This window comes from Hylaeus volcanicus, chromosome 7 (assembly GCF_026283585.1).
Source record: "Hylaeus volcanicus isolate JK05 chromosome 7, UHH_iyHylVolc1.0_haploid, whole genome shotgun sequence".
NCBI classification, from domain to species: domain Eukaryota; kingdom Metazoa; phylum Arthropoda; class Insecta; order Hymenoptera; family Colletidae; genus Hylaeus; species Hylaeus volcanicus.
Window position 1 is genome coordinate 18,453,326 of NC_071982.1, and position 13,677 is coordinate 18,467,002.

The 13,677-nt window shown below is 45.6% G+C and overlaps 1 protein-coding gene and 1 pseudogene across 1 annotated transcript; both read left to right on the forward strand.

Annotated features, from left to right (window-relative positions):
- Nucleotides 1-405: 405 nt before the first annotated feature.
- On the forward strand, nt 406-1,302 carry LOC128879365 (NADH dehydrogenase [ubiquinone] 1 alpha subcomplex subunit 5). Its single transcript, XM_054128441.1, has 3 exons — nt 406-564; nt 725-886; nt 957-1,302. The coding sequence occupies exons 1-3, from the start codon at nt 544-546 to the stop codon at nt 1,128-1,130; spliced, it is 357 nt and encodes a 118-aa protein (XP_053984416.1). The 5' UTR covers nt 406-543; the 3' UTR covers nt 1,131-1,302.
- Nucleotides 1,303-1,622: 320 nt separating this feature from the next.
- Nucleotides 1,623-13,677, forward strand: part of LOC128879821 (uncharacterized) — an 18,531-nt pseudogene continuing 6,476 nt past the window's right edge.

Here is a 13,677-nt window from a genome sequence, read left to right on the forward strand (position 1 = left end):
GTGATCTTATTATTATTTTCCACCTTTTTTACAAAGATTTTATTAGTAAGCGTAACTCGTAAGATTGGTAAAAACCATTTACAGTTTTGTTATTGCGTTGGTTACACGATGACTATCGAGATAAAAACAAAATAAAAAATTTAAAATTTGAACTAAAAAAGTAAATAAATTGGTAGTCAGGTGACGGTGGCGCCAAACGTTAACTGTAAGAATGTATCATTGCTGCCCTTTATTACTAGGGTAAGAAAAAATAATGATACATATTGATAATGTTTTTAATTATACGTTTGGTTAATTGAATTCTCTTAAACATAATATTAAAATCATTTTTCGATAAGAAAATTGGACAAACCTCAGCGATAAAAAGTGAGGTTATATTGTTTGACCAATCACACTTTGGGACAACTTTCATGTCCAATAGGAGTGTAATGGATACAGTGCTGCTACTACAAGAATATATTAATATTATTAAACTGTTTTAGCCATAAAGTTAAACGGTTGTCACATAATCAGCTTTCGTGTGATTGTACAATACTCTCGATCATGGCGAAAGTATTAAAAAAGGTAACGCATCTACAGAAGTATTCAAAACGAAGGAAAGGTGTGGTAATGTTGGATTTATCTCAAACTCGAGTGTCATTCCAAATATAACCATAACCACTTTGTTTTGTATGTTACTTCGAAATTTTCTGCATTTCTCCACCTCAGTTCTTCTTCGTTTTAGACGACAGGTTTAACAGGTCTCGCTGTATCGGAACAGCCTCATCGCGAACTTGCTAAGGTGTACAAAAAAATTATGACTGTTTTGGTAACCATTCCAGCACAATCTGCTTACAGGAAACACACTGAAAAACTTATCAAAGAGCGAAGTGCTATCGTAAACGAGGTAATTTACAATCTATCTGATTTATATTAAATCATCTAAAGTTAATTCTAATTGTCTGTGTCTGTTGCAGAATTCAGATGTAGCTACCATAGAAAAAAAGATAGGTTGCGGCCAAGTGGAAGAGATTATACAACAAGCAAAGAATGAATTAAATCTAGCGGAGAAGATGGTAAATTGGAAACCATGGGAAAGTTTGATAGAAGAACCTCCAAAGCACCAATGGACCTGGCCTCCTTACAAATAGTTTGAAACTCGACACTCATCACTGTAACTTGTACATAGCACTAAACAAACAAATTGCCATTTGTTTAGACAATATACTGTAGATTAAAATATGCATTGTAATCATTACGTCTATTTATTTATAATAGGCGTAATAAGTCAAATAGGAAATAAATATAGAACTTTTGATAGGCTTTGTATTCTCCTTGGACTCGTTTGAAAGAACAACTACTTAGAATCGATTTGTTTAAAATTAATAGCTGATTGCACAGTAAAAGAGAGTATCGGAGCATAAGACTGCTATGCGTGTATCGTTTGAACGAGAAATCATACGTAAATAGAAGTCGCGGCAAAAGGAATGTTGAGAGGAAAAAGTTAGCGGTGCGAACGAGAGAGAGGGAAGGAAAACGCGAGGCGTTACATGGTAGTGGGGATCAGGGCAAGGTAGGAGAACGGTTTTAGCCGGGGTTTTTTAGGGGTGGGGATTCGAGGGTCGAGCTCAGTCCCGATTTCGCGTCGCGCTAGAGGATAGTGGACGCGCGAATCGCACTTCTCTTCGAGACGTCGAACATTCGATACGTTGTGCCGCACCACGTTTTCGATCCTCGCTCTTTTTCCTCTTCTTTTCTCTTTCTCTCCCTTTTCACTTTTGTATTTTCACTAATTTTCTCGCTTCTTCCCTTTTTTCCCGCCTTTTACACTCAGCTTTCCGTTCGACGTCTCCTCTCTTTTGGAGCGAAGCAAACGTCAAACGTTGGCGGCACGATCGATGGTACGATCAAAGTTATCAAAGTTATAACGTGCATGATCGTAAAATATTTATCCAACAGTCACGGCGTCGTGTATTCGAGAATCAGTGTTTCAGTGCGTCGCGAGTTTTGTTTCAACAAGTTCACCGGTAGACGAACGAAGACAGTGGACAGTTGAACAATCCCGGTGCTCGGCGATCTATCCCTCGCTTGTCAACCCGATTAAGACGAGTATCCGTTTCGCAGTGACATCCGTGATATCTCGATCGTTTACGTGGAATGACTTTGTGAGAAGCGAAGAAAAAGTGGAACGAGGAGCCCAGTGGAATTGACAATCGGTGTGTACAACGTTTGGTTTCTAAAACATACTTTTATCCGTGACACGTATTCTCGATCTTTTCCTCTATTGAGTTCTTTGGGGTCCAAGGTCTTTTATAGTCACAGATGTAGATATAGATAGTCACAGACATAGATATGGGGTGTTTTATGTTATAAGAACATTAGTATAACGTAAACATAGGATACGGTAGAAAAGTAAATAGGATCATCGAGGAGATATCGAATCGCAACGCAAACTCTAAGCATCGATTCTTCCGGTTCACACTTGGGTTCCTGTGTCAAGGCTCGACAAAAGTGTACCGAAATCGGAAACTGTGGACCGCGAAGGGTTAAAGCAACCAATGAAAGGAGTTTCTCGCGAAGTCGAGCACATATATCGTATCGTGGATCCCATGGCGGGAAACAATGCTCGCGGAAGAAAACGCGTTCTCGTAGCCGAAGACAATGCTCGTGATTTCGTTGAGCGCGACGAAACGAAAGCGGCCAAGACGTTGCGATCGTTTGGTTGTGCCGAACGAGTTGGTTGTTTCAGCGATCGGCGAAACCGCGTGTGCCCGCCAACGTTTGATTCTCGAACGAGATTCTTTTGTTCTCCCGCGCGATCTATGCGATCGTTTCGACGGCATACGTTTCCTTTCGCGGAATACGAGTCTCGTAGAAAGCTGCTCGGTTGGCTTCTGGATCGCGGCTTCAGAGCTCGCGATCGAGATCGGTAGCACTCGTTGGACATTTCTTTTATTTGTTCAATGAGAAATGTACGACGAGTTATTCGATAAGAATTTTACGTTATTAACAGGCTATTATTAGGCGTAGAAATCAATTCTGTGTAGATGCATTCCAATGACTATTGGGTTGAGACTCGGGTTAGGTGTACAGATACATTGTAATAGAGATCAGGAATGTTCGTATTAAATATATCCGTTTAAACCAGAGTTATAAATTACGGAAATGTCAGGGGAACTGAAGCGAATGAGCGGCAGCTACGTAATGGTAATTCCTAGAATGCTTATCCCACAAACGAGTGGCGTTTAAACGTTTATGAATCCGTTTGGTTGAGTGGAATGTGCCTTTTCGGCCGGTAGGTGTGGTCACTGTCTATTAGGTTCATTGCAAACGGGTTTAGGTGGTTTCATAGACGGCCATTGTTTGCCACGTTTTGAGATTTCTTGTTTCAGTGTCGGCATTCTTCTCGGTGGACGATAGTCGAGACGGGTGTAGTTGGAGATTTGAAAAATGATACCGAAAAGCAGAGAGCTAGGAATGACACGCAAGGGAAATCGGAAGAACGTCAACACGCCGTGACGTTGCCCCGTTATGTGCTCCGCACTCGACGTCCCCGCTGCGACCGCGAGCTTTGTTTACACTTGGTCTTGGCGAACTAGTCGTTCGACGACAAGAATCTTCTTGTCGTAGTACGCATCATTCACAAGGCGAGAAGCATGCATTCGAGTGGTCCACTTCGAATGATTTTATTTACAATTACAAGGTGTAGAAGGAAGGTGTAGTTTTCAGAAGTTATGCTCGGAATCGCGATCAAGAGCCATCTCCATCACTGATCACGTTTCTTTTGCTGTCTAATCTTTAGCTTGTAGCTCGAGTTCGACCAGCTGTGATACGAATATCCCTACCTATGATTCGCGTATCGATAGTTGGCACCTTTTCTAGCATTTGTTTATCTCTCGATGAATTTTAAACTTGGATTCTTTGCAACACAAATTTCGTATAGTTCCTTTTAACTACCCTTCTAACTACCCTTAGAGATCGCGACTAATCCAAATTTCATAAAAATTGTCCAGTGCGTGGAACGACCTCTACCAACCCGTTCGCTTTCGAGCCAACTTTCGATCGGTCTTCGTACGAATCCGTAAGAGGCAGTGCAGAAGGCGAGGCACTTTTCGCAAGGCCGAACATTATTATTTCAATGCGTTTGGTTGCGTAACGCGCGCATACTCTCGCCGGCAAAGAGCCACGCAGCGATTTCCATCGTTCGAGTATCCCTGCGAGCGATCGCTTTGCGAGATTCCAACCTGCTATCGACGTTCGAGATTCTCTCGTAGCAGAAATGGGCAAAATTTTATTCCAACGCAGCGTACAGCCATTTGCTCCTCGCGTTATTTAACATACACAAAATAACGCCGTTCCTTGATATAAATTTAAATTTATGGCAATATCTAAAAAGATAACGATACAATATATCCACTCAAGTAGGATATAGATATAGGAGAATATGTAGAGAAAGGGTATTTTTCATTGGAAATAACGAGTATAAAAGTTGTTTACCTTTTATTCGTTATTCGACATTTATAGCTAGACAGGAATTTTACCCATCTCCGTTTCATGGTAGCGGTATCCGTGTTTACGGCTGACTGGATTTCAGTACTTCGTCGCACTATGAGCGCAAACGGTGTTTTCCGTATTAAAATCCTAGAATTTTTATCAGGTGATCTAACAGTTGCTGCGGACATCGAATCGAATCGTGTTTCGATTCGAGTTTCCACGACTTAATCCTAAAAACACCATTAGCGAACAGAGTGCTATCAAGCTTCGCACCTGAACGTTTTCTTGATTCGATCGGGTTCCATCAAAGGCGGTAAAAGCGCGGAACTTTTGGCGAGAAAATTGCGAGACTGGTCCGCCTCCTCGGAATGCCTCACCAGTTCGCGGGATTCTCGATCGAGGATCGAACGTCCTTTCCTTTTTGAGAAAGTCTTCGTTATGCAAATAAAGAGCACGCGAAGCGTGTATGTGCTCGATTTCGCCAATATTTACAATTTCGTACAACTTTTCTAAACGTTCGTTTACCGAACTTTCCAAATGTCGCGCGTAGCCGGAATCTCGAATAAATTAACGACCAAAGAAATGATTTTTAACCAGTTCCGTTGGCGAAAGTGCGATGCGCGTGGCGCACAAATTCAGATATTAAAATTCTCACGTTTCAAAGAGTCAACCATCGTGAAAAGGATCGATCCTTGTTGATCCAGGGCGCGGTCACGGATCGACAAGGCGCGCAGCTACGCGTAGGTATCGCATTCGCTCGTTACGCGCGATCGAGCTTTCGCTCGTCGTTTTGCTTCTAATTAACGAGAAGGTATCTCACGGGTCGCGAACACCGTCTTTCTCTCTGCTTCCCTGAGAACGCAGCTGATCCTTCGAGCAGCGAATCATCGCGATTCGCGCTCTTTCTTTCCTCGCGCGACGGCCCTACAGCACGGGGAATCTTCCATTTATTTAACCAACCAATTAGGTAGGAAATTGGTGGTCTCTCGTACACAATCGCTCAAAAGAATCCGGACACTTGCGAAATACATGCGTACTAGCATTGTATAAAAGTTATCCAAGTACCTAAAATAGTGACCAAAATCTATTTTTATTAATTTCTTACGAAATATCTAACGTTACGTAAGCCTCAGGCCGAATTAGGACTTCCTGTTGAAGGGGTTGAACCCCCCTTGGTAGGTGTTTCTCCTCGATATAACGGCAGTAGGGTAGCGATTTTATTCCGGGAATCGATCTTTCTCACTTCAGGACTCTCGTCGCGTCCAGATTGGCAACGGATCGAGCGATCCCGTTAAACTCGCGACTCCAGATTTTCTGCTTCCTCGAGAAGTTGTTCGACGAGAACGTTTTTCTTTCTTATATGGGGCGCGACAGAAGGGAAAGTTTCGCCGTCGAATTTCCAACGAGTTACCTTCTTCGGCCGGTGGGAGTCCATTGAAGTCAGGGGGAAAATTAAGGATTCCCAAGAACCAGGACTGGCAAACGATTCGAGGCATTGGTACCATACTTCCTACTCTTAGAATATAGATATACAGTCGTCTCATAAGTATTTGTACTCTCTATGTCTATCGAAGAAATTTGTCTAAATTAACAGGTTTGCCAATAAAAAAATTATTTGGAAACATCAAACCTATCGATCAATTTAGACAAATGTTTTCGATAGACATAAAAGGTACGAACACTTGTGGGATTGACTGTATTTAATTCATAAAATTAATTGAAGCTTTTTCTTAAGCATGTAAACAAGTTTAGTATTTGAAAGAATGGAGTCCCTTGCAGGGTGAGTCCTCGTCCATAGCGGAAATGTTTAGGACCGCGCGTTTCCCACGATGGGAAGGGCTAGACGTCGCGTCGGGACGCGAAATCCCGGGATCGAAGTCGCCGCCTTCGAATTTCAGGCACCGTTACTACGATCGTTCGTATCGTTCTCTCTTTGCGCGAGTAACTTTCACTTTTCGTCGGCTCGCACTCTTTGTCCGTCAGCGTCGAGGACGTCTCATCGAGTTATCGTCCGTTCAATCTGCGCCAGTAGACGACCGCCTACGCGCACCGAGCATCCACCGCGAAATCCTTCGAAGCGACGAGTGGTCATCTCTGATCCATCCCAATCTTAGCAAGGAATCTCAGTACTAGCTCACTTTCTCGACTGTGTTTTCAAATTTAAATACAAACGTCGTTTTACGGAAGGATCAAACTAGAATCACTGATTGTCATTCATATTATTTTCTGGTGCTCCAAATATCCCAAATACAGTCAGTCCTATTTTGTTTAAATTAAATGGTAGGTGTAATGTCTTCAAGTGTATATTTGCATAAATATGTTGATGTATATGTAAATACTAATTTTTTCACGCGGCTTCGCTCGCACAGGAAACCGCTTAATGGCTTCGGAAACCGTCGATACGTACAGTAAATAGACACAGAGGGTACGAATATTTATGGGATTGACTGCATATTCATCGCGTTCTCCATACTTTCGAGGATGTTATCCAAGCTCGCGAGGCCGCAGATCGTTATCGATCAGCTTTTCCTAGGAAAAGTTTACCGGCCCACGCGATCGAGCGAGTCAATCGCCGCGGAAATCTCCCCGAAAACGAGCTACCGTTAGAAAGGCGTTCGCTTCGGCTCGCCAGTTTTACGGCGAATTACGCTACCATCGAACACGCCTTGCTGAGTTTCCTTATGCAAAGTTTATTAAAAGAACTATTTTCCCTACCAAAGAGACCACTAACGAACTGCCTGTATTATACCGTATCGTCGAACGACGCGACAAGCTTTGCAACCATTTGCAGCTGATCGAACGGGTACGCGGGAAAAAGCGCGATTGAGAAACGTCGATCCTATCGAGGATCGTGCACGCGCATGCCAGATACAGGAAGTTTCGCAATAGATGTTGTGCTTCGCGAAAGCGTATCCCGATTCCCGCGTATCGCGTTTTCGGCGCGAGTTTTGCGATATCGACGAACATCGCGAAACATCACGGATTAGGTCTGGGTTAGATCAATCTCTCTTACGATAACGCGTTAAATTTGCGAGTAGCGCCGAACAAGTACGTATTGCGCAACAAGCTAAAGCAAACATCGAAACGTCGTCGACGCGTCCTGGATACTCGAAATGATCGAGGTCAGGTTTAACGGCAGCCTTGGGGTGCAATTTGCGTTATAAAGACTTGAAAAAAAATGCGTGCCGCGCAGGCACGCGGCAATAATACTTTGCGAGTTGGCCGACGGAAAACGCGCGCTCGCATGCGCATTGAAGTGCGCGCACCGCGAGAAAGGAGCGCACTGGAATGGTGGTATCGCGGCGGTGATCAACGCTCTGTGTATATGTGTTGCGGAGGTCCGCAATCCGCGATTCGCGGCCCATTGCACGGGCCCAAACGAGTGAACGCCATCTACCTCTACTTCGCGCCCAAACTTCCGTGCTCTTTTCCATTCTCGCATCGTTGCGTTTCTCCCTCTCGCTCTCCCTCCTCCCTGCAACCACCACCCTACTCCGTTAACACAAGCAAGCCGATGTACACGTACACAGATGCACACTTTACCATCGCCACCAGTTGGTCTTTTCTCTTCCCTCCACCTTTCGCTCAATCACTCCTCGACCCTCGCCTCGCAGCTTTCCTTCCGCATACCAAAATTCCTGAGAAACTACGCTCGCCGATTTCTAATGGCGACGCGCATCGCGACGCTGACACGATGCAGCGATCCCGTCCGAGACCGTCGAGATCCTCCTGTTTCCGTTTCCCCCTTTATCCGCGTTTCCACCGATCGATCGCCGATCGAAGGATTGACGCTCGCCCATGGCCGATCGAACCTACTCGATAGAGTTCTAGGATCCAGCTAGCGTCGGCGCATGCGCACAGGTGCGATTGAAATGGGTGCGCCAAGGTGCACTTGCGCGACTGCGCCTGACCCAAATGCCTCGCGAATAAAACCCATCCGTGCTCGTTCTTGACATCCCCCCGTCTCTCCTCTTTTCTCCTATCCCTCGCGAATTTCCATTCGACTCTATTTGTTTGTTTACGGGAAAGTTCCCCAATATCGACAGCGGGAGACATCCCAAATCGATGACTTCGCGAGACTTTGCAGAGCACGTCGCGTGTATTTATCGTCAAGTAGACGGTAATTCGTGGTTTGCATTTATCATTCGCACGCACACCTGGTTTTCTAGCTTTAGAAATCTAAACGCCCCATATATTAATTCACCGTCTGCGTTTGTAGGTTACGAGACCACGTGTTTTATCCGAGAGTAAAGTAAGTTTTTATATTTCCAAAAATACAGTATAGCGTCCTAGAGACGACGCGTAAAGACTGAGAAGAAACGATCGCGCGATGGCGTATCGGCGGCGCGCACATTCTCGACAACCTCGAGCTCGATAAGTCGAAGATTTTTTTGCCGACGGCGAGTCTTGGTATGCGAGGAATCCGCCTCGAGCCGAGGGAAAATTCGCTCGGAGGGTTTAACCAAGGAGATGAAACGTTTTCCTATTTATCTTCCCCCTTCAGCTATTAGTTTTATTCATTTTATTAACGATCAATTTCAACCTTCAACTTTGATCATCCGTATTTTCTAAACAACTCGCAAGACACTGAAACGATGACTTAAACCTCTCTTCTTATAGCATGGACCACAACGTACCCAAATTTCAACGAAATTCGCGGCATGGATTGCATAGAAAAGCGATCGATTTGGAACCACCTGTCGCGAGTTTCCCAATCGAGGTTCGGGCTCGATGCATCGCTCGATCAGAGAAACGGATCGTTCTTGCAGAGACGAGTTCGAACAAGACGGTCGTGGGGGCAAAGAGGAAATGAAAAAATCGGAATTCTGGTGCGAGCAAGAGACAAGAAGATCCAACGATTATAGGGCGGTTAAACGATAACCGGTTACGCGTTCGCTCATACTCCTCCTCCAGCCGTTACTCTCATTCGTGGATAACGTTTAACGCGTTTGCTTTTATCTCGTCTGGTTCACCCGCCCAAAGTCGTCACGAGCATCGATCTCGACCGCCCCTGAAGCTTCCACGAACGCGATCGACGTTAATTAACAACAAGGACGACCGGTGTCTGTTTCTAAACGATTCCACTAGGCTCGCGATTTCCGGTTACTTCCGTGTTTCGCGTTCCGTTGCTGGTCGAGCAACCGCTGAAAAAGAATTCGCGTAGTAAATTACTATAGGGAAGAAAGAGTTGCTTATAATATACGATCTCCAATTAAATTTTCAATTCTGAAATATTTAATTACACGATTCACCCTCCAATTTTGACTTAACGAGGTAGATCGTTCGTCTTTCGTCTGTTACCCGAAACTTTCATCCAGATAAGACTGCTCGTCTCTGTCTAGCACAGACCAAACTCGTGAAAACGCTAGCGAGTCCCATCCTTGTCCCGCGAGGAATCTCACGTGGCTCCTAGCAACGCGGATGGTCTCTTCAATTACGGTACACCTGAAATTTGTACCATCTGGACCGTTACGAGAGAAATCGAGGCGAAGGTCCGGCGCATAAGATCGATACGAGATCGTGGAACTATTCGGCGTGCTCGCGTTCCGTGAAGCGAGCTAACGATCCGCGACTAATCGCCGTGCGAGCAAACGGACAACAGCCCGCGTCTGTCGGCGCGCGCCAATGCGATCGTCGAGTCGACACTCACCATCCTCTCGGGGACATAACAGAGGAGAAATATCCTTTCGCATTTTTCCATGTTTCAGTTTCTATAAATGCGTAACTTCTCCAGTTTTTCATGTGTGTATATTCCATGCTTCAGGTATGATCGTGTCCCGACGATTACGATTGTCACGCTCGACGCCGATGTCGGTCGTACACGACCTCACGCCCATCGGCGGTCGTACGCGACCGTTCGGAAGCGATTCCACGTTCGAGGACCTCGGAGGGACGCGTGGAATCGCGGCTTTCGCGTCCCGCGTCGTCTCTTTACGCAACGCCGATCTCTAGAAACGTTCAAAGTGCCGGAATGTAGGCCGTAGAGATCGCCGCGTGTTCTCGGGTGCGCGAGAGCCTTCGTCCTCCAACTGTTTGCATGACATTCATCTGTAAGTGTGGTCGATCTTATGATTTCTAAAGATGGACACACTTAACGATCGCAGAACTGTTGCCCACGGTTATGTCGGCACTTATACAACATTCCTCGGCTCTCGGGACTGTTGTCCTCCTATCTTGACCCAAATACGGATAGATGCGCCCTGGAGAACGCTGGGGTCATTCCACTCGTCGAATCCATCACTCGCCTGGAGATCGAGCGCTGGAGGTCGAGGATTCTGATTAGGGGGCATCGAGTCATGGTTTTCCTGGGTTGGACTTGATTTGAAGTCTACTTTTACAAACTTTACATTTCTTTTTATATCTATTTCTTGTCCAATCACTCTCTCTCTCTCTCTCTTTCTCTCATCTCAGAACCCTTTCGCTCTCCTTACTCCAAAAATTCTCTTGCAGCTACGAAACCAAAATTTCTTGATTTCTATTTATCGCATCACAGGGCCTGTTCCAACAGAATAAATAAACAAATATCTTCTCCAAGTCTCCGTCACGCATACTTACATTCGATCGTGCGTTCTTATTGTCTAAGATCGCAGAGATCCCGAGGATTCACGCTTCTCGCGGTTTCCATGGACGAATGGAGGACTTCCGCGTGTCCGAGCGAGGTTCGCCGACTTTCGGATCGTTGAGGGATTCCGCAGAGCCTCGTTAAACGAATTTCGGTCATCGACGCGGGTTCGGTGTCGAAAGCGAAGAGAGAACGGAGAGGAGAAGGTAAAAACGGGCTGACAGGAGTCGCGGCTCGTCCGCTCTCACCGGATTTACCGGATCGGACTCGTCCGCGCCCCAGGAAGACTTTCTTTTTCGCACGAGGACCGCGACCTCGATCCGATTCGATTCGATCCGATCAGTCACACGTTTTTCATCCTTTCTCGATCCACCTGTCCGCGCGCGGCCGGCTCTTATCCATTTGGTCTCTATCCGAAGTAGACTGCTGCGATCGATTAGGTGAGTACTTCAAGTCTGGTCCCTCTAGGTGTCGTCAATTTTCTGTATCGATGATTGCTGGAGCTTTAACGACGCTGTTGTAATTGAAAGAAACCTTTTAGAATAGATACTGGATAGATAATAATTATCCAAACTACCAAACGTAGAAGAAAGATATACCACGGTTTGCAGAGAAACTGAAAAGAATAATCTAAAAAATTATTAGACAAGCCTTGCAACTTCTTTTTTAGAAACCCAACATCGAGTCAACCGCACCATTCCTCGAATCGTCTTTCGTTTCTTCTCACAACATGATACCTTTTTTTTAACCAGCCAATTTAATTTCTCCGTTTGAAAGTTCGTGACGTATGTCGAAGAAGCGTGTATTCCCCGGCGCGGTTAAATAAAACAATGAAAAAAGCGATGAAACGTAAGAACGATACGCTCTCAAGCATCTTGGTACACGTTCGGGCAACTTTCTCTTCGACTTTACGCAACGTTGCGTTTTACGTTTTCCGAGGAGGATCGACGCGGAATGGCACGCGTCCGCGCTCGTTGCCTGCGGCATATTTCTTGCACACACACATATGCACCGCGTCTATCCGTCTATTTTACTTATCTACTCTGGCTGTGGTCGTCGTCGAAGACGACTCTTATCGGGTAAAGTATGTTTCGGATATAAGAAAACTCTGAAAAGAATTGTTCAATGTTGATAATATTCGTATCTGTGCATGGGTTGGTTCGTTTAACTCTGGTACTGGAAGAGGATCATCCAAGCAAACGACGTAATAAGACCTTAACCCTTTGGTGAGGCAAAGATAAGCCGATTCCCAAATCTCAAATAAGAGATGTTAGCATTCATGGGAATAGAACGCCAAGCAAAGATCTCGAGTTGCTGGAAAATACCAGAAAGAAAAGCATCGAGTGCAAAGGGTTAATATCTAATATTTCTCGATTCCCTCTCTGCCTACCACGTCTCCTCAAAATTGTCGCGTCCCGCGTGGCCCTCATCGCGGAGGAAACGATGCGCGGGTCCGTCGACGCGTGATCTACCGATGTTGGATCGTCGCGATCCGGTCTGGGTTGTTCGTCGATTTATCGAGTCCCTCGGACCAATTCGAAACCGTTAGGCAAAACCCGTTATCGCTGGTATCTCGGTTGCCTGCCGCTTCGCTTCGCTTCGACGGACGAGCAGCGTTCCCTGCTGTTCGTTCGATCTCGAACAGTCGAACGTCGGAGGAAACTTGGCCCGTTTCTAGCGGATCGCAGCTCCGTTTCCCGCTAGCAACCGTCGGAGCTTGAAAAATCGGTTCCAGATTCCTGGCCAGTCGGCTCGCGGCTTCGAACAGTTCCTAAACGATAGACGCGGAGGAAGAAGGATCGCGGGTCTACGGTGAACCGTCTTCCCTGACAAGTTCGACGACTCTTGACTGCGATCACCGCGAGGGGTAAACGTCTTCCTCTATTCTCCTCCTTCCTCGATCCCTCCTTCTCCTCCTCCTACTCCCCAACGTCGTCCTCCGTCTTGGTCACCTCTGGGCACAGTCTCAGAGCGAGAAAATCGAGTCAAAGATAGACTATTTAGACGAAGATAAGTGGTGTTCGAGTGGATATTTAATTTAGTTCAGTTTAGGTAAATGAATTCAGAGGGTGACATTAAAGCTTTAGCAGGGGTACATATTTCATTGTTTACACTGCGTCTTGAAAAATCTATAGAGTCGCGCAGTAGAAGTGAAACAATCCTTGCAAACAGAACCCTGCAGGACTGTTTAACACTAAACCTACCGACGTATTAAAGACACTTCTTTCAATTAAATAGATAAATATTTGACATGGAATTGAATTGGATAATGGATGAAACAATCATTTCACTGGTCGTGGTAGGTTTAGTGTTGGGATAAATAGAACTAAGAATACATGGTTACCAAAGAAGAGTATAGTTAATGAACATAGAATAACCGAAGATAAAGATACTTTATCCTCTCGCAAGTATCTAGCAGTATTCCTTGATCCACCACCATCTGACCCGATTTCTGGTGTGATAGATGCGCGATGGCGGACGAGTGGCGTTTCTCGTGAGGAGGCGGCAACGCGAAGGACGCGAGGATGGGTAACAATGGGAGCAGCTCGCGGGACGAACACGCGGTGTCCATGTGCTCGAATGGGCTGCCAGGGTCGGAAACGAGCCGCGGGTGGTCGCAATCGTTTCCTCGGGAGCTCGGG

Bases quoted from the DNA above. Each gene is read 5' to 3' on its own strand.
- LOC128879365 (XM_054128441.1), top strand. From the start codon at position 544: ATGGCGAAAGTATTAAAAAAG. The intron at 565-724 runs GTAACGCATCTA...TCTTCGTTTTAG, and splicing joins TGGCGAAAGTATTAAAAAAG to ACGACAGGTTTAACAGGTCT. The intron at 887-956 runs GTAATTTACAAT...TGTCTGTTGCAG, and splicing joins GAAGTGCTATCGTAAACGAG to AATTCAGATGTAGCTACCAT.